Source organism: Falco peregrinus, chromosome 8, assembly GCF_023634155.1.
Source record: "Falco peregrinus isolate bFalPer1 chromosome 8, bFalPer1.pri, whole genome shotgun sequence".
NCBI lineage: Eukaryota > Metazoa > Chordata > Aves > Falconiformes > Falconidae > Falco > Falco peregrinus.
Window position 1 is genome coordinate 31,082,854 of NC_073728.1, and position 26,783 is coordinate 31,109,636.

Genomic DNA, 26,783 nt, shown 5'->3' on the forward strand with positions numbered 1-26,783 from the left:
GCTCGCCTTCATCCAGTTAGCCCAGTGGGCAGTCAGCCTCCCCAAGTGTCTAGCTTGGGACTCCTTCAGAGCCAGCTGCCTGTGGTATCCCTGAGATGTCAGGCTTGCATTGAGAGGTTGTTTTAATTTCAAACTATCAGGCTTCTGGGATGATGCCATGAAGGTGTGAATTGGAGCTTGTTTCTGGCTCTCCCAAAGGCATCTTGTTGGCAAAAATCCCAGGCAGGTATGTTCTAGTTAGGACCAACTTGTAAGAAATGTTTTAATGAAACTAGCCCAATCCAACTGGTTTGTTTCAAGGTATATTGCATATTCATAATTACATTATGTGTACATGTGTTTACCAGAAAACAAGATGAAAAAGTTTCTATCTTGTCAGACTTTTTGGAAACTAGAAAGTAATTTTCACCCAGTTCTTTAAAAAGCACTTGGAAGTGCAGAGATAGCTTCTGGACTGAGTCTGGGGTCTCCTGACCTGCTGTTCTTTTTTCTTTCCTAGTGGGCTGAGTTTGTCTTATTCACTGTTCTCCTCTTTGCTGTGTGCGCTATTTTCTCCATCATGGGATATTTCTATGTCAGTGTGGATCCAGAGGACCTAGAAGAAAAGGAAGAGAAGAGGGAGACCTCAAGCAGAGGAAACATGATTAGTCTTGTTACTCAGAAAACAAAGCTCTAACACATCATGGGATTTTTATTATTTTTTTTTTAACTCAGTAGAAGGGAGAGTAAAAGAAGGGGTGGGGACAATGTTATTTTATTTTATAGCACTGCAGTCTTTATTACTTAAAATGTAGCCATATTGTAAATGGGACCAAATAGCCCTCTATAAAAACCAGGGGGGTCCTGAAATCAGAGCAAAACTCCCTGGGAAAGCTCCTCTGGTATTAAAAGCCCTTATAAGTAAATACAGTGTAATTTTAAACCTGCCCATCTTTTTAAGCATGGAATGCTTTCCTATGATCTTGTTTTAAACATATATTTAAGGCAGCAGGGAGTAATAAGGGTAGAAGGAATGTCATATGACAGCAAAATTTGGAGGTGTTGGGAGAAAAGAATGAAAATCTAGTATAGGAATTAGGGAAGAATAGATGTTACAGACAGAAGAATTTTTAATGCTATCATCAAGGACTGGAAGTGTTACACACAATCCCAAAGGATTTCACCATGTAACTCTCCTTATGAGTATTTCACCCTGTTATTGCATGTTATGAATGGTCCTGATTTATGACTTTCACCTCCAGGCTCAGAAGTAATAACAGGGAATTAAATTCTGCAGGCTAAAATATTCCCAAAACACTACTGAAGAAGATATGCATGCTACCGTCTCTCCAATACCCATTTTTTCCTAGAAGTTTTCAGCAACTGACGGTGTTCTTAGATTAGACGTGATTAGAGAATTGGTTTATGCTTTCTTATTTCAGAAATCCAAGCAGTTATTTGCCATCTTCCTATATATTAAGCCTTTATTGGGCATTTCCTTTTACAGCATCTGCCACTGCAAGTTAGGATATGGCTGATTTCTTATCTCATGCTTTAGTTATTCCCCACTGGGAGACACGTTGTAGCAGACATCCTGCAGTGAGTTAAACGAGGATGCACTTTATCATTTTTTCAGTCTACAAGAGGAAGCCAAGGCATAGGAGATTTTTCTTTTTCCTCCCTGTTTCTTTGTCTCGGTACCAAACTTGGGATATAGCTATTTTATCGGAATTGTGATATAATTTTCTAATTTTCCTTGGTTGAATGAAGTTGTGATTTCATGTTCTGCATAGAAGTAATTCAACTTTGCTGATCTAGTAAAACTCCTGAGAGGGTCCTTGCCTTCCTCTGTCACTCCAAGGCCACAGTTGTAACAGGTATGACTTAATTTACAACAAAGTTGTCAGTAGGATCTTCAGACTCACAGAGAACAGATTTTAAATGATGCTTTCCTCTTCCATCTTGGCATTGGCCATAGGTGGTCGCTGATGCTCTGATTCAGGAGAACATGAAATACGTATTTAATTTCATTCATGTTCAGGATGGTGCTAGGGAATACACTTAGTTTCACTGCTACTTTAATGTACTGTCGCCTTTGTGTGTGTTTTCTTGAGTAAAGACTAAGAAAACCCCACTTTTTGGCTTATAACTGGAAGACTCGCAACCTAAGATTGTTTCCTTTGCTTCCTGTCCTAAATGTTCATGAACTTCCACCGCTAGTTCTGCATAAGCTCCTGCCTGCTGTGAAATAGCATCTGGGTCTTGTGCCAGAGGGGGACTGTGATCTCAGATAAATGACAGCAGGCTGTGGGTGTGCACACAGAAACACTTAATGTAGTTCAGGCGATGCAGAGCCATTTATTAAACTATGGTGGTTGGATCCGGGAAGCTGAACCCTGCAACTCAGCGGGGAATGAAGGGCATTGAAAACCATCTATTAGGTCATCTGACCCGCTCCTCAGAAGCCAAGTGAGGATTATTCCCTCTGCTCCTTTCTGGTATTGTTCTCGTGCCATGATTCTTTGTGTGGGTTCTTTCTCCTGCAGGCATTGTTGTTTTCCTAATCCTGTTTTATGATACAGTGTGAATCAGCTCAGAGGCTGCTGAATCATTCTGCTATGATGCTGTTTGACCGGCTTCCAATTTGAAGCACTAATAGAAAGCATTTCTCCCCCCGCAAACAAAACAAAAATCCCCCAACTGAAGGAATGGACAGGCTCCAGCAGCACTGAACAAACACAATTTAGAATTACTGGAGCATTTAATTTTTTATAAGCCTTGAATTGGAAGTGTGTTGGGTTTTGAGGGCATATGTGGTGAAGACACAATTGAAAATTATTGGAGCACTTTCCTTGGGAAGCACTTGGTACATCGCAGCTCAAAGTGGCATGAGGGAAAGCAAGGTGTCCAGATCTTTAAGACTACATATGCTCAACAACCTCTTGATTTTTATGTTTTATTTCCTTACTGGCGGCACTACCAGAAGCTGTCACACACTCTGAGCTTAATTTAAAGGAATCATTCCAAACTCATAAAAGATACATTTAGGATGTCATCTGTATCTGCTTTTTAGACTTCTGATGCCAAATTGCCCCTTTCCCAACATCTCCATGTTCCAAACCATCACCATAATGCTGGGGGGAGAAAAATTGCAACTCACAGTTGAGAAGGTTATGAACAGGAAGGCAATGCTATAAATAAAGTGCTAACATGAGGCTGGGGGCTGCGTCTGCAGCCCCTCTGGAGAATTGCTTGCCCAAGGGAGTGTAATGCTCTGTTCACATTTTATTTCCAGCTGATGCAATTACTTCTTCCTACCTGCTCATCGTCACCTATTGGAAACTTTGTCCCCCTCTGATCTGCCTGCTTGGTTGCTGGTATGATCCTTCCGCACTGTTTCAGCTGCAGTTGTAAAGCTTTGCTAATTGGCCCCATTTATTTGAAATGCACCAGCAGTTTGGAGGGATTTCCACTGGGCATGCTGATCACCAGCCAGGAGCAGGCTGAAGAGCTGCCCCTGCTGTAGCTGGAGAAGGTAGGAAAATAGCCCACTCAGTATAGCATTTTTCCAGTTTTAGAGCCACAACTTCATCCTCTGAGCCCTTTCATGGTTTTCAAATGGACTCAAGACTGGATCAAAGATTTTAGAACCTGGTTCCGTGGGGTACTGAGGTTTCCGGGGTTTTTTTCTTCCATATGGTCAACTCTGAGATGGAGTCTTGCACAACTCTTAACACTCAATTTTAGAACAATATTCCTTATTCCTTCTGATTCTTTGATTTAGAATCAGAGGAAGAACCCAAAATAGTGATGGTATATGTAAAGTGGTATGAAGCTCTACAGAGAAATAGCAGCCTGCTGCCTGTCCAACTTTGACTGTCACTGAAGGGAGTCTCAGCTGTTAGTGGCGTTTGCCCTGGAACAGATTAGGAAAAACTCACACCAGCTGTTTTGGCGGCTGACCTGCAGAAATGATCATCTCCAGCTAAGGGACAGTAATGAGCTGCTGGGGATCTGTAGGTATGTTGCTACACAAGCCTTCATGGAGATTGCAGGGATTTGGCTTCACTGTGGAAGCATGTATTTATCTGTTTTTCTGAAGGATGCTTTCTGATAAAGATTTTTTTTTTGTGCAGCAAATTTCCCGTCGGTTGCGCTGGCTGTTACTCAATGTATTTTCCTCCCTTAACATGTTGTGTCACCAGTGTTATTTCCAGCTTTGCATGAGATAAGCATAAAATTGAGATTTCAAACTCAGCAAAACAACTTCTTGGCTGTGGGTTCCTTAAAATTACCTCTTCTTTCTGAGGCAGTTAAATGCCTTTAGGTAGCAAGCTGCTCTGTGCAGCTCAAGGGGCTTGCATCCCTCTTTTCTTCCCTCTCCCTTTCCCCACAGTCCCACAATTTCAGAAGATGAATTTTGGAGGATTCCAGAAGATGAGCTCTGGGAAGGCTGCATGGGACTGGCTCGGATGCAGATAGTATGTGCTGTCAGCACCGGCTGGGAGGCAGGAGCCTGGCCAGGCACAGGAGCTGGTTCTTCTTAGGAGAACCAGATGGGGCTAGGCAAGGCAGCCTGGGGCAGGGCTTGCCTTGGTGGAAGATGTGGTTCTCCTGAGCAGTGATCTGGGTGTGAGTTTTATTGTGAAAGTGAAATGTTGTGAGCAAGTGAAAGGAAAACTTTTCACTGGTCTAGGTTCTGGCCTGAGGCATTTTGCAAGGAGGTGGAGACCAACAGGCAGGGAGGAAAAAAAAGGCTGTTTTGTCAAGGTCTTTGCAACTCCTCGGTGAACAGCTGGAATTCCCCACACCAGACTGGAGAAAAAAATGAGACGGGGGAAGTGGAAAGTTCAGATGATTAAATAGTGGATGGCTTCAGACCTTTCAGAAAAGTGCTTTCCTAACTGGGGTGGGCGGCCATTGGGGGAGTTAGTCACCGATGGCTTGAAAACTGGTTTGTCACTCCAGAGTATTGCAAAAACTAGCATGCAGATCTGCATTGGTGGGTCTGCAGTGACTGGAGGGGAGGGGGTGGTGGCTTTGCTCCTGGCAATGCCCCTACCATGCATGGCAGCCACCACCTTGCTTCACCTTGCAACAGAAAAAACAGCTGAAGCTGTGTTATGGGTGGGAGCAGCACAGAAGGGGGAGCTATGGTTAGGGGTGGTTAACGGGCAGTTTTAGCCAGGGTCATAGAGGAATAATCTCCTCTTCTCTCTGTGTTGAGTTTCTTTGCCTAGCTACAAGAAACACTTTCTAGTACCAGCAGCTTAAACTTCAGAGTTCAGCTCCATGGCAAATACCACAGCTGCTGAATTTTGGATGGTACCAGACTCTGCATTTCATTATCACTACATTCGTTATTGTGATATAATTTTAAAACAGCATTTAAGAGATGTTTCTGGTCCCAGATGTTGACAGATCTGGCCAGGGTTTTGCATGTTGATAGCTGGATTTATGGTACTCTTTCATGTTAAAGTGTGAGATAAACCTGTCATGTACAAGTTGATATCGGGGGGCCTTTGGATTTCCCCAGCAATTTAGGAAAAAACTAAAATCCCCCGTGAAGCTGGCTAAGCTGTGGCATTGCTTCCTTGTCAGAGCTGCCCACATGCTTTCTAAAGCAGGAACCCTCATTTGTCTCCTGCAAAGTGCTTCCCAGAAAGAAAAAAATCAGGGATATTAAACATTTTGCCTTGAGAAGGGATCATGCTGCATTACAGAAATTGCATGAAGGAAAATAATTGCTTTGTTTAACGTCCCTCCTTCCTTGCCAGGTCAGGTGGTTGACAAGAAACGAAACAAGTTGTTTCTTAGTGAGCTTTGAATCAAGGAGCTGCAGCGTCTTCTCATGTTGTGTTTTACTAGTGGATCAACATTGACCTGCCTCTAGTACCTGTAGACCAGAAGGTTCCCAGGATGCAGAGAAGCCACACTGCGGGCTCCCTCTGTCAGCTGATCAACTCTGATCTCTTAATTTTTAATGAATAATTTTAGCAGTTATCCTGCAGGGCTCAGTCAGAATTGGTCTAAATTTAGGCCAAAACAAAAGGACCTGAGAGAACTGTAATCAATGAAATAGCAAAACTCTCAAAAAAAGGCTAAAATGCTGGTTTAGTGCTTAATTAAAATTTTAATATGCTTACAGAAAGCGAAAACCTAAACCAGTATGTAGCAATTCAGTTGGAGTGATGAGGAGTGGCGGTTGGAATCCAGCAGCGTGACAACTGGCAGCCAAGCTGAAGACAAAAATCAAGCAAACATCACTTTTTAGATTCTTTTTTGTCATTGCATATGTTGTTCAGTCTGCTTGGCCTGTCCTTTTCAATCTACCCATGTGTGTAAGGGAAAGAAGCTGAAATGACTTGTGGAAGACACATACCCTCCCCAAGCTGCAGCGTGGTTTTCCTCTTGTTGCAAACTCCCAAGTTAGCAGGCAGCCCCCTCAGCCCCACATGCTGATCTTCCCTCCCCAGAAGTCACTCAGACTTCTCCCCGATGACTTTGCCAGCCCTCAGCACCTTGCTTATTCCTCCTCTCATGCAGCCCTTCTGCTGCCAGCAACAGTGCGTCTTCTTGGAGGTTGTCCTGGGTGTAACGCTGCCCACTTTCCTGCAGCCAGAAAAGTTTCTCACCCATGGCACTACTGTGTCTGGGCAGAAATCACACTGAGCCAAATATCTGGGTAGTAACAGGGCATCTGCCCTGGCTTGCTTTGGCACTGTCTCCTTGTCACAGCCTCATATGGCCTGATGCGTGTTCTGTAGGCAAATCAGTTCAGAAGCATTGGGGTAATCCAGCAGCTTTGTGCGTCCCTCCAATCTTTCCTGTGCCCAGTTAGCTGCCCACAGTCAGCCCTTGTGTTGTGCCACGTCAAGCTGCAGGGTCTTGTGGATCAAAACATTGCTGTTAGTGGCCATGGGGGATCTGTTTGTGTTGCCCGTGGCCCCAGCCTTCTTTAGTTGGCCTTTGTAGGTTATTTATGGTCAGGGTGCTCCTTCCAGCCTCCTGCTTGGGCTGGAGGCTCTGGGGCCCTGCTCTACCAGTCAGTTTCTGAGTCTTTCTCTTGTAGAGCAGTAGGAGAAAGCCACTCGGGTTGTGTTCATCGCAGCAGTAGTGTGTAGTCCGTGGGCTGTATCTGCAACCACAGATCTCCCATCAGTGTGGATGCAGCAGCCAGTGAAATGGGGCTGGCTCCTCTGCCAGCAGTGCCAGCGCAGGGACTGCTGGTGTCAGTGGGGCTGGCTCTGTGGCCTTCCCAGGCTTGACCAGGATGTTTTGAAAGGAGACCTGTGTTACTACTGTGGTGCTGCTGGGCTTCAGCCTCTGAATCTGCTGGGCAAGGAGAGCAGCAGGGTGCATGCCTGGGCAGAGCTGCTCCTCCTGACGAAAGGACCTGTGCTGGTGCTGCTTTGCCCATGGCGGGGCACTTTCTGCTCCTTTTGCTTGTCTGTTCCCAGTGATCAGGTCTCAGGTAACTGGCATCTCCCAGACCTTGCTGTATTATGCGCCCACCCACAAGGGAAGTTTCTTCACATGGAGGTGAATTTGGTTGCTTTCAGCTCTGACTTCACCCAAGTCTGCTTGGAGCCTTTTTTAGGTCTCTTTCTCTGTTTAACCTGTGCATCAAAGTACTTTCCAAGTAGGCCTTCATGCTGTTCTCGCCAAAGACAGAAGCCTCCCAAAGGTGCTGTGCCAAGATGGATTTTTCCTGTCCAAGTTAAAGGTGAAACAGGCCAGCAGGAATTCAGCAGGAACTAGGAGCTGCTGCCTTTCAAAAAGGCGAGCTGCTGCCTTTCAAAAAGGCGAGCTGCTGCCAGTCACAGGGGCTCCCACACAGAAGGCCGTGCAGTCCAGCTCCTGCTGTGCCCTGAGATCAGAGGAGGCCAGCAGGTGCTCGGATCCATCTCTGGGGGCTGCAGCTCCCAGGTCCCAGCACTGGCCAGCCTGCCTGTCTGCCGTTCATGGTCTGTCAGTGCCAGCTTTGCTTCCTGACGCTTCATACAGCCCAAAATCTGCAAAGCAAAGAGGAGAAAGTTCCCTCTTTTCCACAGAGTGCATTTAATTTGCTTTCACTCCCTCCTTATTCACAGCCAGTGTCATTAGCTGTCTTTTTATTTTGGGGCTGGCCAAGAGAGCTGCACAGCCCCCCCCATCTCATCACTGCCCTGGAGAAAGGGGAGGTCAGGACTCTCCTATTCTGCTCACCCACAAACACCTTCCTGGAAGCTGTCCTCAAATTCATGTCCCCCACTTCTCCAAAGAGCACATCCCTCATGACACCAAGGATTTGACAAGGTGTTAACCAGCCAATCCCTTTGTGGGGATTAGCCAGCCTGGGTAATGTTTGCATTTCACCCTTTGCTGTCTGCTGGCTGAGGCTTTGCTTTTGGAACTGATGTCGCTATTTTTCTTTCCTTCCCCTGCCCCAAGGTTGTCCTGAGTGCCTGCACTCTGTACAAAATAAGTAAATGGCCTTGCCTGTTTGCAGGCAGATGGTCCATCCATAGAAGCTTTGATAGTGCCGTGAAGTATCCCTTTGTGCTTACAGTGCCAGCGTAGTCCTTTACATCCCTACCGGAGGATGACTTTGGCCCTTCTTTGCACCATCCTTTTGTACATGCTGGCTGAAACCAAAGGGCTTGTGCTTCATTTCTCACAGCCTGCAGCACTCCTCAAGCTTCTGTAATGCAGGCTCTGAGTTCCCTCTTCTGTTTGAGCTGAAAACTATTAAAAGACATTCAGTGCTTCAGAACCAGCTGGGGTTTGTCTAGTAAAGTTCGTTTTTTGTAGGTTTTTTACTGTGTTCATATCCATCACTTACAGCTATGGAGTAGAATGCTGCTCCAGTCTTCTCCTATCAACCTTTGCTTTTCCAGAGAAGGCTGGGCTTTTAGCTTTTCCATAAAAACCTTATCTTTGGTGCCTTTAGTCCTAATGTTGTTCATTGTTCAGCATCCCTTGAAGCCAAGGATTTGGACACCTTCCTCTGGGTCTTCACTTCCATTTGCTCAGCATTTCTTAGCTGGTGTTGCTGTACCACACCTCCTGGGCCCACTGACCTACTGGGCTAAAAAGGAGGAGAGAAGTCATCCCAGTGGTTTTAAAAGATGCACCTAGAGCGAACCTGCTCAACTCTGAAAGTTTTGAGCCCCTTTTCAGCTTGTTAGAAGAGCAGTCACTTTTCCATGTAAAGGTGTGCTCTCATGCCTGCTGTGTCCTACTCTGGTGGGGAAGGGTGCTGCCAGGCCAGAGCAGCTCTGGCATCCCTGGCACCGTGCTCCTGCTTTCCTCTGGGTCTGTGTTTCCTGGCTTGGATTCATTTGCTCTGGCCCTCTCCTTGGTGGGTCTCTCACAGTGGTGATATTCACTCTGAGGGAGCTGTTGCCTCCAGCAATTTATTTGACTAGTCTCATGATGTTACTTGTGATGACACCCATCACGGGGTTTATTTTTGCCTTTTCAGTCTCCACCGTTGTTCCAGGTTTCTGATGTAGTTTGATTCAGACTGTCAAGCTTTTGCCAGTTTTGTCTTCCTCATCATGTCTTCCCATTATCAATGCTCTATTTGAAGTCCAAGTGCCCTTCACACCACAGATCTGCAAACTAAGTAAACTTAGCAAATCATTAGGGCAGACTGACCGCTCCTGTCTCTATCAAAGATTGGTATTAAATTAGGTCCCTTCGATAAACTGAGCTGATGGGCCAAATTGGATTGCGCGTGTGGTATGATGAGCCTTACAGGGCTTATGATTAAAAGACATAAGGGAATGCAATTATTTAGAGAGCTCCTGGCAGATTGCTGTAACTCACTAGTCGCTTCTTTATCAGAACAAAAGAAGAGCTGAATTCTTCAGGGTGGCATGCAGCTCCTGGGAAGCTCTCTGAGCCTCTCATTGCTGGGGGAGGCAAAAGTCATGTTTGTCTCCTGCAGGTTTTGATGTATGTGATAACACTGCAAGGGCTGGGGGACAGGACGGGACATGCCACTTGACCATTTCTGTCCCCAGGGTACTTGCTCCAGGAGTGAAACCTTTCACACAGGTGGCTTCTTTATCTCTTTTTACAGCTGCTTAGTTTTTTTTCCCCACTCTAAACTACAGCTATCTTTGCAGCAAGATAGAGCTCAGCTGGGTTTCTTTGTTGGACTCTGACCAAATCCTGACCTGCACAGGGAGCTCAGTGCAATCTAGGCTGACTCCCTGCATCAAATCTTGAAGCCTGGGGCTGGATCCTGACCCAGTAGGAAAAGCTCTGTTAGCTTAGGCTCTGCATCAAGCCCTGAAGATGAGAAATGTCTGACTGGACTCAAATACAATTTTGCCTGGTTTTTTTCTCTCAGATTACTGAGTCAGAGCTAGATGGCATGTGTAATTCTAGTAGAGCTATTCTTCTCTCTCTCTTTTTTTTTTTTTTTAAGGAACATTCATGCTGCATTTTAATTACAACATTTAGAATATGTCCAAATAGCTCGAGCTCAAATTGATCTTGTTTTTCAGCCAGGAAGCTTGTTTTTCATCTATTACAATAATAAATGTGCTATTGATAATAGTTTAGGTGCAATACAGCAAACCCTTGTGTTATGCATCAGTTCAGGAGGGCCAAAATTTTCTTATTATCCATTATTGATATGACAGTTTGCAAATACTTAACAAACAAATTACCAGATTTTCCTTGTTCTCCTCTTAGTTTGCAATCTTAGGCTTTTTGACAGTTGAATTCAGGATTAATGATGATCTTGTTTAAGACGATTGTTTGCTAGCAAACAGATTTATTCATGAAACCTACAAGTGTAGTAGGAGAACTAGCACTGGGACTTTGAATTAAATCTCATCCTTGAAGCAATTTTTTTAGCTTTAGTCCCTCCAATTCTCTCAAGTAGAAATCGGATTTGCCTGGTAAAGTACTTTAGGCCTGGTAAAGTACTTAGGTTATTAATTTCTTACTTTATGTAGACATTTTAAATATAGAAGCTTAACATGAAGGGCTGGCAAAAGGAGCTGCTTTTCCCTCCTAGCCCTGAGCTTGCTGGGTCTGTTCGGACTGTAAGTGCTTTAAGAGACAGGTCCTCTCTGAGCACAAGCAGGGCAGCAAGGGGAACACCCTGAGCCTCCATAGAAAAGAGAGATCCAGAAGGACACGCTGGATTTGTTCCTCAGTAAAGCACTGGAGGCAGCACTGGGAAATATTCAGTCCAGGTCTTGGGACCGGTAAAACACATCTGTGCTCTGCAGCAGCTTCCTCTCTGCCTGCTGCAGGTCTGAGCACAGGGTAAAGGGTACGGCGAGGGCTGAAGGGCCAGCGTCTGCCCAGGAAGGCTGGGTCTGGTGTAGAAGGCTGCAGGTGAAGCAAGGAGAATGCTACATGCCATGGGAAAAGCCTGATGCATCCCCGGGGGCATCAAGGGCAACTCCTAAGGAAAAACACAGCACCAGAAAAGAGACTTAAAGAAAGCATGAAGCATCCCCTTCGGGGCACGTGCTGGGCACCAGGCCATTTTTGCCCTGCGGTTTCTGACCGTGGGCTTTGCGTGCACAGTACAGGAATTCACTAGTGTGTGAGCCAGGCTTTGGAGAAGAGAAGTGAATTTGTTCTCAAGTAAAATCACCTTTTGTTAGCAGAAAATCTGAGCTGGGTTTCCCAAAGGAACAGCGTTTGAAAATCACAGACGATTAATAGATAACACAGTTGAGGAGGTTGGTTTGTTTGTTTGTTTGGATTCTGAGGAGGTTTTTTGTTTGCCTTTTGGGTCTGGGAAGCTGGAATGCCATACGTAAGTTTCTCCACAACTGACCTGGCCGCAAATCTGTTTTAATGCAAGAGTATCTGAGACTCTCCTTAAAAGAGGAGCCCCCAGGTGTTCTGAAACACCAAACGTCACACCAGCAAAACTGACTAAAGTTGGCAACTCCAAGCATAGCGTATCACATTGGTCTTCAGCAAAAATAAGCCAAATCAAACAAGACTTGATGGAACAGAATAAAAGCAGGCAAGTACCAGAGCTTGGCTTGAAATAATGTGTTAATACAGAATGTTTCTTCACTACTTTTTATCTGATAAGCAGTAAAACCACAGACTTATGCTGAATACAGTTTATATGTGCCCTCTGCTAATTGTCCATCCCCATTGGCAATGTAAGCACTCATTAATCACTTCCCTTGGAGCTAGCAGTGGCCAGCAGCGAGAGGGGCACAGCTGTGTATTTCAGCATGTCTGCACATGTGTTTTCAATCCTGGAATAATCCCCATTATATGGACATTTTAGCCTGGTATTTAAGCCTTCATCTCACTTCTTTTTAAGGCTTGCTTAACACTTTTCCAGTTGACTGGTGCAGCATCCATCACAGTAATATGCCAGCTATGATGTTTCTGTTAATAACTACTGAGGAGCCGGGTGGTGCAAGGCCTTGAGCTGACCATGGGCATTTTCTCTGTGAATGCCAGGGGGGGGATTTTTTGACCACAGCAACTTGCAGATGTGCAGGGCAGCAGCAGGAAACTGCCTGTCATTCAGTCCCCAAGCGTCTCCCAGCTTGGGAATATGGCTTTTGATGTGGTTACATTTTCAGCCCTCTTCTGCTGTTGGGGATTAAGGCTTTGAGAAAAACACACATCAAAGTTTGTGAAGTGCAGCTACAGCTGGACACACCAAGGGTAAACTGGCTCCAATTACCTGCTTTGCTTATACCAACTGCCATACATTACAAATCAAACCAGCCACAAGGAACGAAACTATTAAACTACTTTCTCATAATCGTTAATTATGAAGATACCATCGCTCATGTTTGCAATCCATGAACTGTCCTGTGATAACTGATTTATTTTTTTTGGTTCAATGAATTGAGATGGTGAGGCTGCATACGGTGCTGGCAAGTGATTTTTGCAGGGACCCACTCCTGCAGATCTGAGCTGCTGAAACCCCCTTTTTGTGACACAAAGCCAGCACAGTGACCTCGTGGGTACAGATTTACGTGCTCCCCCCCCACCCTCCTGGCCACCCTGCCCAGTCTCCAGGAAAGGCTCAACCCAAATGTGTCCTGCTTAGATGGTCTGGCAGGAGAAGGTCATGCAGGTATTTGATACCCTGACAGTCAATTTAAGGAGAAGCTTTCAGGCCAAGAAGGTGTCACCCCAAAGATTTTTCTCTGGCATGTTGAACACCTCAAAACTTTGCCAAGATCCATCAGTCTGGGTTCTAATTAAATTCCCCTCTCCTGCTTTGCCATCTTTAATGTGTTTATTCTCAGTGTGGCAGCACAGTGAGAGGGGTTCTTATCCCCCTCCCAGGGCAAAGGCAGCAGGTATGGGGCAAATCCCATACTTCTTCAGACCTCCCCCAATTCATCCTGCTGGTGTTTGGTCTTCCTTACACACCTCTGCTGTTTCCTATTGATGGGAAGGGCAGCAAAATGGGTCAGAAGAGGGAAGAGCCCTCCAAAGCTGCTCATCCCACCAGGGTCACTTGCTGCCTGAGTTAGCCATGGTCTGGAGACTGAGTTACCGATGGGACTTGTCTACAAGAGCATCTGGGGCAGTCTCACACTAAGTGCTTTCCAGACAGATGTCACCCAGCTGGTCGATCTCCTCAGATGTGCACATGAGTCCATGTGTGTGATTGGATCACTGATAGATGCTCTGCAGCCATCTGGAGGTAGGGAAGAAATGACAAATCTCACCCCCACCAACCACACCTTCCATGAGATATTGATGAATGAGATCTTTATTGGCTGCTGGGCTAATTAAATAGAAGTTGCATCAGCTTCTAGCTGACAGGCTCTAATTGCTCCTGAGCAGATTTTGAGAGGACCAGATTAATAGGAAAATAAAAGGAAAGACTGTGGATTGGATCCAAGGATGTATGTGTGCATCGTGCTTCAAATGAGCTGGAAGTTTATCCCACATTTCCCTGGAAAGCGGGGGCAGGGCAGGGGGCTCTCCTTGTGCTGCAAGAGCGCGTAGGGAGGTGCTGTCACAAAAGCCAAAATGAACATAGATAACAAAAAGGAGAAAATAGTATCCTGGGTTTGGGTAAGAATTTCTGAAGTCTGTCTTTGTCCCAGTCCCAGGCTTTGGCCTTGAGCATCTGGTACCCATTGTTCTGTGCTCCTGTTCCCCATCTGTCACACAGGAGTAACAATGCCTGGTGCTGAGGGCTGAACTGTGCGGAATGCTCTGGCACCATGTGAATCCCTGATTCTGTTGTGGGGTTTTTTTCTCTCCTGTTGCCTTGAAATCCAAAGACTGAAAAAGGGGTGTCAGGCGCCAGTAGCTCCTGCAGCCGAGCCCAGCCCTGTGCAGCCCTGTTGAGGGCTTCGGAGAAGGATGCTTCCCTCCAGCAACAAGGATGTTGGGACTTTGAGCCTGGCCCTTCATGGCTCACGGTCCTTTGAAGATGAGAGGTGCTGGGTGTGTGACACTGTGTGCTAGCTGCCAGCAAGGGGTGCAAAGCCCTCTCAGCCTCTTGCTGTTCCGCCACGCGGAGGAGCAGGGCCAGGGTCTGATTTGCCTCTCTTCCAGGCTCCTGCCCAAGCCTGCAAGTGGGCAGTGGGGATGGTTCAACAGGAGGGTCACTACCAGCAGAAGTTGCTGGGTACCCAAGTTGCAGGTTGGTCCAGGACGGAGCTGGACCTGGTACACATCAGATCCTAGCATTGAGGAAATTAGCTGAAATTACTGGCCAAGCCCTCAGTGACTTCAGTGGTGTCATGTTTTCCCCAGTGGACTCTGAGGGCTATATCTGGGCACATCCAGCATAAGAGGCTTGTCCCATGTTTAATTTATGGGGTGATGAATGAGTTCTTAGCATACAATGCATTTAATTCCATTTTGGCCTGATTTATGGTGTGATGTGAACTGCATGTGAAGTTTTTAATTCAGTAGGTGGTGACTCTGATTCAGTATATGGAGTGTGACAGAAGAGGTGATAAATTTGATTCCAAAGGTGATGCATCAATTTCAGTGTGAAGTGCATCAAATTTATCACATGGCACATTGGTTTCAGAGCATGACACCCCAGTAATGGCCGTGCCAGGTCGGTTAAGCAGGATACCTTTGTTGCATCACCAGTGGTCCCCACGTCCACCAGCTCTCCAGAGAAAATGGCCCTTGCTGTTCGTCTTTTATTTGACCTTGCAGGACTTGAAGAAACACAGTAAAATGGCCCATCATGTGCTGGTCAAAATATTTGTCTTCAATTTAATACATGCCCCAGGTAAGGGCTTCTGATATCCCACCTAGTTTTGGGTCTTAGGAAGAATGCTGCTGCTCCTGGGAATCTCAGCACTAACCAGAAAAATTGTCTCATTTTGGGTTCATTTCATGACTCAGTATCTTTGCTTTTAACTGAATGTCCAGCTGATCCACATTGCTGAATAAGGATGTGGAGTTTGAATCCTGTCTGAGAGAGACTTCAACACTGAGCTCTCTCACATCTGGAACCTCTGTGGGTTATTTAAAAACCACAAACAGCCGAAGACACCTCTTCTCTCTCAATCCATACTGAGGATGATTTTGGGCTAAGACTTCCCATCTGAAATAAACCCACATCTTGATGAAGGGATCCTAATGACATTCGGGCAGCAGCCAGGCAGGCTGGTGGGACTTGGTGCAGGCAAGCAGGACAGCCCTGGGTGTGCTGGGCACCGAGGGGGCTCCCAGTGCCCGTGGTACCCAACCCTTTCCCCATCCTCGTGCCCCATTAACTCCAGCACCGCTGAATCCAGCCCTGGCATGGCGAGTCGCTAGTGCAGCTGAGAAAGACGTGAGAGGGCTGATGAAGGGATTTGGTGACAAGCTGAGCGGGAAGTAATTACTTTTCTCCTTCTCTCCTTTCACTGCCACAGCCTCTGCGGCAGCGAGGATAAATGCAGTATGTTAGCAGCAGTGAGTGGCGGATTCACTGAGCTGCAATTTATAACACTGTCCTCCCCAAAGCCTCATTGGAGGGCATTATGAAGTTAGCTTTGTAAGAGGGGATAAAATGATGAGAGGGTCACTCTGGAAAAGCATTTGGAAACCCTCAGAAAAGGAGCTATTTTCTTCTCTCCAAGCCAGGTATGTCTCATTGAGCTGACTCCAGCAGAGCTCGAGGGAGAGTTAGTGCTTATACACCAGATATTAAATTTAATCCAGTGAGAAGGAGCAGATGTTGATATACCAGGCCTGTCTGCCACCACATCTAATGCATAAGGATGGCTGAAAAATCTTCCATCAAAATGTTTTGATTTTTCTTGAAGAAAAAATAGACTTCTACTGGAAAAAAACCCCAAACCCCCAAGGCAGAAAACTTATGGTTGAGAAAACTTGGTCTTCAGACTGTTGATAAAGGGTTGCTGCTGTCAGATGGGATAAAGAGGAGGATGTTTTTCATCAGTCATGTTAATCTGATCTGTCCCTGCATGCAGGCTTGTGTGGGCAGATAAAATAAACCAGATCCTGATACGCCAATGAGCCAAATTCTATCACGGTTTACACCAAGGGACTGAGCTGTCCGGATGGAGAGGCAGGGGAGGGCTTGGCTTATAATATACCCTTGAGTGAAGGGTGTCAAGCACCAGGAAAGGCACTGGGCTAATGTGCCTCTGGTCTGCCTGGAGGGACCTGTTTGCAGGCTTGGTTTGTGCTCTGGGCTCTCAAAACCTCTGCAGCAAAGAGGTCATGCTGCTCCTGCTGCTCACTGCCCAGTTCCCACAGGGAGAGGAAGCTTTAACCCCAGTCCTCTGATCTCCAGAAGGGTTAAAACCCCCATGCTGGCACACTTTAAATGGCTTTAAATGTACAAGGGAGGGGAAATGCTAACGCCCACCTCTTTTAATAGCAAAAATGCTCGTGAATCTGAACTTCTATTTCAGCACCACCCTGCAAACAACTTTGTTCATGATCAGGGTAAGAGCTGTTGGGTTTGGGAAGTCGCTGTGCCTGCTCCTCCGTCCCCCGGGCACCCCACTGAGGGGAGGTATGAGCCCAGCTCTACTCCATCTGGGGGGACTGGGTGGACTCAGGGATGCTCCCACCACTGCTGCCTGCAGTGAATCTCATCGGCTAAGCCTGCGGGGAGCCAGGATCAGCGGGTGGGCAGCGAGGAGCATCCCAGCCGAGTGGCTGGATCCTGCTCCCACATCACAGCTGTAGGGCAGTTTGCTGAGCCCCCAGCACAGACCCTGCCGCAGCTCTATGCAGCTGCCCTGCAGAGCTTCCCGGCTGCAGAACGTCTCTCAGCTGTGGAGAGAAGCACATAATTTATTTCTTCGTTTATTTGTTTTGCATGGGAGACAAGGCTGCTGGTTTATAATGTTGAACAACTATTTTAGCAGAGTGCAGGAGGTCCTATAAATCAATTGCCCTTTCCAGAGCACTAACCAGTCACCAGGAAAGAGCAGTTTTATGACACCTTTTTGTGTTCTGTGGGGACTCTGAGGCCAGCATCTCAGCTGGTGTAACTTGGCCTCACTTTTCAAATCCAGGTGATTTACATTAGCTACCTTATGCTGCTATGAGCTACCGCAAGCGTTCTCATACAAATGGTTTAAAAATCTTATTTGGCCTAATTTTTCCTGAAGGTGAGTTCATACATTGCTTCATGGTATTTTAATGTACATTTGACAGAGCACTTACTTGCCTTAGGTCAAAATGTATGCCTCTAACAAATGCATCTGTCACTCCCAAATAAGTCCAGGCCAAAGCACTAGCAGAAAGGAGGTCCATTTCCAGTAGTATGTACTCCAAGGGCTACTGGTCCCAGTTAGCCAGGCTCTTAGAGGCTCAATTCCCTCCCGCTTGCATTGCTGAGGCTCTCAGTAGACGTCATGGTTTTCCTTCAAATCCTTTGTCTATCATCAGCTGAACATCGCTGAGGCTGCTGGCGCTGCAGTCTGTTGGGATGGCTCCTATCTTCTCCTTGGTTCACTCTTCTCCACTATCTCCATCCATTCATCCATCCATCCATCTATCTCTCCATCCGCCACCTTTCATTTAGAGGGCAAGATCCTGCGTTGGGGACTGTCTTTCTTTTATCCCATCCCTTGAGTGGCAGGTTTTTACTGGCTCGCAAATACACACAAAGTGCATTCCCATCCATGATCAAAAGGATGTGGTTGAGCTAATGCTTTTCCAAGCTGTTTAAAGGTGAGCCCTTATTTTTAATTTAAACTGCAGGTTTTAATTTCTTCTAAAAATAGGGTTCGTGCCTTGTGAGCCACACTGGGCACGCACATGGCTTCTCAACAGGGTGGAAATCACCAGTGTGGGTTCCTGTAGTCTCCTGCCCTGCAGGACCCATCACACCTCTGATGTTACTTCGTGCTGTTGGATTTCCTGGAGATGTTTGGGACCCGTGTGATTTGCACCATTTTGTCTCACTTAATTTCCTGACACTGCTCTGCTATTATTTTTTTACATAGAGAAGGGGAAAAGGAGATCTGAGGCCTCTGGGTGAAGTTCATCCTCTGCAAACAGCGAAATGCACACTCAGCTGGACACGGGCCTGTCCTGGCTTTTGGCTTATTTTCTGTGCAGATAAGAGCTAAGCTTAGTTTCATCTGTAAAATTTCCCATTCACATCAGAGGATGTTTCAGTTAACTGGTAATCCACGATGATGAGTTTTCTATGAACTATAAGACCCGGGAGGCTTGAAGAGCATATCTGAGGATGCCTCTCCCTTTGGCATGGGGCATTCAGCAATGGCTGGGGCCCAGGCTGATATCAGTACCTCTGCTTTAAAAGGATTTAAATCATGAAATGTGGGCAGTTCCATGTTTGTTTTGAATCAGCTTTCCACGATTTCCACCACCAGCATCTGGCTTGGCACATTTTTAACGTACAGCTTCAGGTTGCGAACAGAATTGAAATTTTCAGACATACAGGGCTAGCTTCGGAAGTGGTAATTGCATCAACTTAGGATCAATGGAGCAGAATAATATCTGCCCACTAATAATGGCTTAATAAAATTAATAGCACTGTCCCTGCCATGAATTACTTTAAAATAGGGATTGTAGGATAGCAATGTAAACAATAATTAATTTTTCTTGGGAGAGTACTGTAAATTAGATATGACTCTGTTCAGTGTGTAGTTGATACCAGACAATGCAGAAATTGTAGCAGAGTACCTTGAAGGCAGGCGGAGAGGGAAAAAGTGGAGGGGGCCCCTGTGGCATTGGGGAGGTGATTAGATAAATGAAATAAGCCTGGACCAGAAGACGAAAGCTCAGAGCCACATGGCACTCAATATTGCTGCCATCCAACCTGACCCAATTAATAACATATTAGTGCAGGACAGGTCTGTTCAATGGTTCAGGTCCATTAATTGAAATAGAGTGATTAATGGCATTGAAGGAGATGAGGAATACTTAGAAAAATGACAGGAGCGTGCAACACTGTGCTATAGCTGGGGCATCACTCAGGGGCGAGGGAGGTGGGGGGCGGCCACGCTCCTTGCAACACCCAGCCTCCATGTTTCGGCACCCTGTGGCTGCGCTCCAGCGCTGCTTTTACCCCCGTTGAGATCCCGCCAACACCCCAGCACTTGTGTCAATGCCAGAGTTGGAGAGGCAGCAGCTGGAAGGACAAAATCCGTCCTCAGCCTTTCCCAGAGTCACAGTGTGCCGCGTGCGCTCAGCGGCACTGATGCCCACGGGGTTTCCACGGTGGTGTCCAAGCTGTGTCTGGCTGCTGGGATGAAGGTGGCGGGGCTGGGCCGGCCCCTGCTCTTGTGGGTGCCAGCACCTGCTGTTGCTGCGCAAGGGGACATCGGGGCCCTGGCAGAGCATGGCTCCCACCGGCTCCCACAGACCTGGCATCTGCATTTTGCCTTCCAAAGGCCAGTTTTCCTGTTGATTCCAATTAACACCAGCGCTGATGCCTCAAGGACAGCTCTGGAGGCAGCTCTGCAGAAGAGCAGCAATTTGGAAATGTGTCTTGGGACTGTGGTGGTACCTGGGAGCCCAGCCCTAATTACAGCAAATGGCCAGAAAGATCTGTGCAATGATTTGAGCCATTGCCATTTGCAGAACAATTTGGCTGCAAGATCACCTTCAGTTCCACTCCCATCCCATCTTTCCCTCACATCCCTGCCTCTGCTTGAACACAGGGCTCAGTGCAGGGACAGGTGCGTGCGATGCACATCCTGGGTGTTTTTCTGGCAAGAACAAGTCTTCCCTTTCATCTCCCTGTTAAATATGCACCCTGCAGCTGGCGTGTGAGTGTGCCGGGGAGGGGGCAGTGGGTTTTGCTTGCAGGGAGCCAAGGTGAGTAAGCAGCTCATCCCAAGCCATTGCCCGCTGGCTGCAGGGAATGAAGCATCATTGCTTCAAGTTCTGCTCTGCCCTGGTCCTTTCTGGCATTTCCATTGTCCCCACAAAAGCTGGGGGTGAGCTCAGCCCCCCGTGCCTTGGGGCCAGCTACATGCCTGTGCCTCTCTCCCAGCACGGAGCCTGCCCATGTCACTCTGGGAATTCACTCGGTTTGAAGTGCCCGTATCTGTGAGTTTTTGGAAGATGGTGTGGTTGGGGGAGGGGGTGTGTGTGCAGTCTGAGCGCCCTCACTCCTGGCAGAGGCTGTGTGAGCCACGGCAGCTGTTTTTGGGCCATCAAAGGCAAAGAGACAGAACTACAAAAGCAGCAGCAACACCAGGGAGAAGCGGGTTCAGAAGGACAAGTCAAAGCATGGCTTTTAATGTGGGGAATAATAAATGAATAGAAAGACACACAGCGCTGCAATGAAACATCCCTTAAATCCTTTGTTTTCATTTCAGATGATAAAGGAAAGCCATTAAGGCTCAATTAGTCATGAAAGTCAGGGGTCCTTCTGCATTGCACCGGCTTGAGAAAGCGGCTCCTGTTCAAAAGCGCATCTTCCCCATCCAGTGTGGGATCATTAAATATCAAACACTTTATTTGTCCTATTTGCATTGCGTATTGCGCCCTTGCACGGGATGAAAACCCTGCAGTGATAATTGATGTACGTGGTTCTAAAGGCGCTCGGCACTCTGCCTCGCGGAGCTTAAAACATGCAGAGAAGCGAAGGAGAAGCTCTGAACAGCAGAGGCTGCTGGTGCTGCTTCAGCAGCGCAGCAGAATGAGGTGACCCTGGCACAGGGAGATAAGGGTCTTGGGTGCGTTGCCTTTCCCTTGGGGATGGAGAGGAGAGGACAGGGTGGGTGACAGCTGCTGCCGGACCCCTGGTCAGATGCAGCCATGCCGCTGGTCCCAGGATGTCACTGGGATGAACTGGTGTCTCTTCCCTGCTATGCTGGGGGCAAACTTTGCTGCAGCAGGCCATGCGCATGTACAGGAGGCCTTTAAATATTCCTAAGGCAGGAACTGATGTTGAGATGATGGGCGAGAGAGACTCTGAACTGAGAAGGTTCCTGCAGCCATTTGCATGCTGGCCCTGCCACAAGCCCTGACTGAGTGACTGGCGGGACCCTTGGTGGTGCCAGCACGGGGCTGTGGTTTGAGCTGAGCAGGCAGGGGACACCCCAGAGGAATTAAATAGTCCATAAAAAAATCCCCCACAGCAGAACAATCCCCCCAGCCCCTCTCTCTCCCCAGACACGGCTGCACTGAACGCAGCCTACAATTTGGTTTTGTCGCCATGGGAGATGTAAAGCGCAGAAGCTGTGCATTACTCACTGCTTTTATTCCTCTTCCCTTTCTCTTCATCTCTTCGCTAAGACTGCAAATAAGAGAGCAGATGAGCGGCGCCTGTGCCACCATCTCTGTGCTCAGAGCAGGGAGGGCAGAGGCCACTGGGACCGGCGGAGCTGCCTTCAGCCCCGGCACGGTCCCACATCGAGGAGCCGCGGCTGGTGCAGGCGCTGAGGAGGGACGAGCACCCGTGTCTGTGCCGTGTTGTGGCACACGAGAGCTCGTGTGATGGGGCCGAGGGAGCATCTCCGAGCAGCCCCCCTGAGACAGGCCAGGCGGTGGGATGGACTCTGGCACGGGGATTCGGCAGGGACAGGTCAGGCGTGGGATGGGGTCGGGTACTGGCCCATCGGCCCACGGGGAGGGAAGAAGCTCGTGCTGCCACAGGCACCTCGGCAGCTGCGAGCGGAGAAGCCTGGCTGAGCCCGCCCAGACTGAAGCAGACGGGACCTGCTGTGGCTCTGGGACTCAGGAATTTCATTCCTTCCTCTCCAAGCAATTTTTCCCTGCCTGCAAGCAGGGACTGCAGCAGGCTAAACAAATAAGGGGCTGTAATATAATTTTAGATATACACTCTTGAATTCGCATTTAGAGTGCAAGCTGTAGTATTTTGGTTTATTATTTAATTACAGAGTTTGTAAATGTAAATGGATTTAGACCCTTAATTTTAGGGGGCTTGAATTACCTTCCACTCCTTGTTTAATATTCAGGTGGAAAAGCTGCTGTCTATGGCTGCAGCACGCCTGGGGTGTGCAGCACAGCTGGGTGAGCGAGGCACTTTCACCGTTCTCTCCTCTTGTTTGTAGAAGTTGGGTGAACTCGTGTTCTACTGTAAAGTGCTTAAAATTAATTAAGTGGCAGAGCATAAGGAGCTGGTTTCAGTCCTTCTTCCCCCGGCAGCACTTTGCAAACCACGACAACCTCCGCAGTAAAAACCAGGAGAAAACTGAGCCCCCGATTGCCAGCTTTTCTCCTGCACCTGAAAATGTAAATCCTGTCTTTCTGGGAATATTACCCTATTAGAAATTGTTTGCCTAATATTATCCATGTCAGACAAACCCCCGACGGTACAAGGCCTCCCTAGCTTGAAATTTGAGCTACATTCCTGCACAGTACTGGGAGTATGTGTCTGGTTTTAATCACATTTTTCTAAAGGCCTAAGCACGTCCATGGGGCTGGTGCTGGAGTATCCCCATGAACTGCCCCTGTTCAAGGTGACTGAGGCCCTGAAACACTGAAACCTGAGCAGAAACCACTTTTGAGGACTCATGTCTGAGCCCGGTGCCCAGCTGGGGGTTCAGTCTTCATGTTTTTCTGCTTGGGTGAATCACAGAACGGTCGGGGTTGGAAGCAGCCCCTGGAGATCATCTAGTCCAACCCCTGCTAAAGCAGGTTCTCTTAGAGCAGGTTGCACAGTTGTGTCCAGGCAGGTTTTGAATGTCTCCAGAGAAGGAGTCTCTACAACTTTTCCAGGCAGCTGTTCCAGTGCTCTGTCACCCTTGAAGCAAAGTTCTTCCTCATATTCAGATGGAACTTCTTGTGTTTCGGTTTGTACCTGTTGCCCCTTGTCCTGTGGCTGGGTACCACTGAAAAGAGCCTGGACCCATCTTCTTGACTCCTGCCCTTAAGATGCTATGTTCCCCAAACAGCTGCTTTTCTTCTAGTGAAGATTTTTTCAGGGGAGCTGTCCCCCTGTTTCATTGTGATGCACCCCCTCCCCCCCCTCCCTGCCCAGCCGAAGCTCCTGGTGCATGCCAAGGGATGATGCCAGTGCTTGTGCCAGGACCATGCTGAGGTGCTGCGTGCCTGGCCAGGCAGGGATGCTCCTGGGGCAGGTCCTGCAGGGTAAATCCCAGGGGCTGCCTCAGCAAGCCTGGGGCTCCTAGGTCACGTCCCTCCTGCTCATGCCACCAACCAATGGGGCTATTAATTAGGGGAATCAATTTGTTGCCCAGGCAAGGCGCCAGCAGCAGCGCTGCCACTCAAGAGTGAAGTGTTTATTTAGGGAAAACCCATCGCTGGGCATTTGCATCATCCCCCTGCCCGCTGAGCTGCTCAAGTCAGCTATCACCAGGCAGGGGGTGAGGTGCTGAGTGCTCGCCCCAGGAGGCATGGGGCAGCGGGGGTGGGGGGCGTCTGGGATGTAGTGCTGAGGGTCGGTCCTAGCTGCACCCCTGGTGACATTCCCTGCCCCAGCTCCCCAACAGGGCCAAGGCTGGTTTGGGGATGTCTCACTTGTCCCCCATGAGAAGGAGACCAGCCATTTTCGCTGCTCAGATGAAGCCCCAAATAGAGTTAACCACCCCTCCACCCCCGCCGAAGGCAAGCCCGAGGCTGTAGGCTGTCCCAGCTGGTGTGACAGTCCTGAAAATAAGCTGCAGTTTTTCTCACTACGACCAGAGAAAAAAAAATTCTTTTGTTTCCTTTATCTGTTTTGAACTGTGCTTAACTCGGGCTGCTCATCCCCTGCAATTCCCATCTCCTCATGCTTCCTCCAGCATCAGTGATGTCTGCAGGCTGCTGGCTAAAGGTGGGAGTGCCTCAGAGATGCCACACATGTGTGCATTTAAAACCCTTATTTACTGTGCAGGCAGACCCTGGCCAGAATCAGGGAGGAGGTCTGCAATCTCTTCAGTACCTTATCAGGCATGTACATGCTTCCACCCAGCTTTTGAGCAGCAAGGTATGGATAACATAACCTCTATGTCAGCTCTTGTAGGGGCGACTGCTGCTTGTTCAGTGTTGGGTAAATCATTTCTTTGTGAGAAGAGTCTGTGGAGGGTCATGCCAAGATTGGTGACATATTCTTTGGAGCTACACTAAAGAATAACTTTTCTCCCTCCTGACCTGAATATCATGTTTTAACAACTGGCTGGTTTTGTTTGGTTCGTTGTTTTTTTGGTGTGGTTTTTTTTTTCCTTTTTAATGTTGTATGATTTTAAACCGCTGCATTCAAGCAGATGTACATTTGGCGTCTGGGTAGACGATGCAACATAAAGTAAGGACTGTCTAATTCCTATCCATCTGGATTCACTGTATAAATAATCAGAGCGAAACACCTTTAGAAAGGAGGCTGAGGGTGCTGCGCCCATCAGCAATGACATGCAATAAACAGCAAAAGAAGATGTCAGAGTTTACATGACATGTCCATCTTAATCCCTTGCTGCAATTCAAGAAGACTAAAAATAACCCCCCTTCGAGTTTTGGCTGTTTACACAGCTGTAGCATAAATATTTAGATTTGCAAGAGAAATGCTTGCTCAGCCAAAATCGTTTCGAGATCTCTGGAGTCAGCAGCAGGGGGTTTAGAGGCCCAACATTTCCTTGGAAAAATGAAAATCGAAAATAATTAAAGCAGGGAGCAACGTTTCTGCAGCAAAGCTCGGCACTTATGTAAAACAAACTTGGCTCATGTTCTTCAGGGGGTGCACAAAAAACTCCCTGCGACGGCTGGTAAACAACGTTACAAACTGCGGAACAAGCGCCGCTTGCTGTGGCCTTATTTACGTGGCGGGTTTGGACGCGGTGCAAGCGAAGGGGGTGTGTGCAGCCATCACTCCGGGGCTGGGGGTCCCGGGGGAGCCGCAGGCACCTCCATGGAGTGGGCTGCCGTCAGGTTCCCCGTGGGGGATGTGTCTGGCATTGCCCTGGCCAGGAACCACTGTATTTCATTGTCAGGCTTTTTCATTGCACTTTGCTACCATAAAATTGGCTATGGACCCCAAGTTGTCCTTTGACCACCTCTTGCCAGGGGAACAGAAGGCTTTTCCTGCTCTTGAGTATTTACGCAGGCAGGTAAAGCATCCCTCACTCCAGGGAGGGGATGGAGAATGAAGCTGGCTCTTTCCTGCTGAATGACTGCAGCCTCCTTTCTAGATAAAAATCTTTAAGTGGATTTTCCGTCTGGTAAACCGTTGCTTTAGGAAAACCATAAGGTATAGCAGTTATTAAAAAGGGGACTTTTACTAATGCACCTACTGTGTCTTCATTATGTCAGGGTACCTCTATGAAAAGATTTGCAGAAGAATCCATCCATTCATTTCCACACGTAATTCCTCAATAGCCCATTTGCTTCAAAGATTTTTATCGACTTTTACTACTACATGAATCCTTAGATACTTATTTTTTAGGCCCCAGGGGACCCATTGTAAAAGAAATTCGTTTTCTGAAGTTTTATGACAAAGGTTTTGCTCTGGATAAAAGCTTCCCGTTATTTCCAAACTTCTGTTCTCCACTTCTGTTCTCCACAAAGATGACTTTGGCGGGTCCACTCCTATGGCTGCCACAGAGCATGAGGCATGGGTAACATTTTAGGTCCCAGAAACAAATAAACATATATTTCTGTTGGAAAAGGCTCTTTCCTTACCACCATCACTTTTGGTATTGCGGACATCTCTCTGCAGATATCCAAGTGCACACAAGTACCTGGGTGTGGGAACTCTGCTTGTTCCCTCGCTGTTCCCCTTACCATCGCCTGCCTCTGTGCCTGACCCATCTCCATGCAGGCCAGCCCCCCTGTGGATGGACATAAATGCCCTTATAGATCCCTCTTGTGCCCCCTGAGCACCCCTGGCATGACAGAGGTGGGGAAACAGCACTGGGGCAACTGGCTGGTGAAAAAGCCTTTGGAATCACTCCTGATGGGGCCACGATGGAGGCCAGCTCTCTCCCAGTGAAAGGTTTTGCTAAGCACAAATATCCCGTACCAAAGCAATGCTTTCCATGCTGATTCAGGCTCTGCCAGAGGAGCCCATCAGATTTGCTGTCCCACAACATGCTTTGGCGCAGTGGCTTTATTTCCCAGTGCTGCCGCAGCCAGTGTAGGTGATGCAGAGTGGCTGGTGGACCAGGCTGGCTCCCCCACAGCTCCTTCCCGGTCCCCAGCACCAGCAACCCCTAGGGATGAGCAGGAGCAGGGGCTCCCAGCCAGCCCCAAGGGTACCGGGGACGTTAACCCCCAGCTGGCAGGATCTCACCTGGCCACAGATGCCATGCAGATGGCAAAACTGAATGAGAAACAGGCAAAACCAGTAATAATGGGAGCCTTTATCCCTGCTGCCATGAGCTTCATACAATATTTAAGCTGTGCAAGAGCAAGGCAAACTCACAGCAACTCCGGGAATATTTTATACATCAACTGTGCTTTTTTTGGGGGAAGGAGCC

At 47.7% G+C, this 26,783-nt stretch overlaps 1 protein-coding gene across 6 annotated transcripts in view; it reads left to right on the forward strand.

Moving 5' to 3' along the window:
• The window catches only part of SLC15A2 (solute carrier family 15 member 2), a 77,313-nt gene extending 51,287 nt beyond the window's left edge, over nucleotides 1-26,026 (forward strand). For 5 of the 6 annotated variants that reach the window (XM_027796488.2, XM_027796489.2, XM_027796491.2 and 2 more), the window contains one exon: nucleotides 500-26,025. In XM_027796488.2, the coding sequence (XP_027652289.1) occupies nucleotides 500-676 (177 nt within the window). In that variant the 3' untranslated portion in view covers nucleotides 677-26,025. Of the gene's footprint in view, nucleotides 1-499 lie in introns of all 6 variants that reach the window. The other variant, XM_027796490.2, reaches the window with a different exon arrangement.
• The last annotated feature ends 757 nt before the right edge of the window (nucleotides 26,027-26,783 follow it).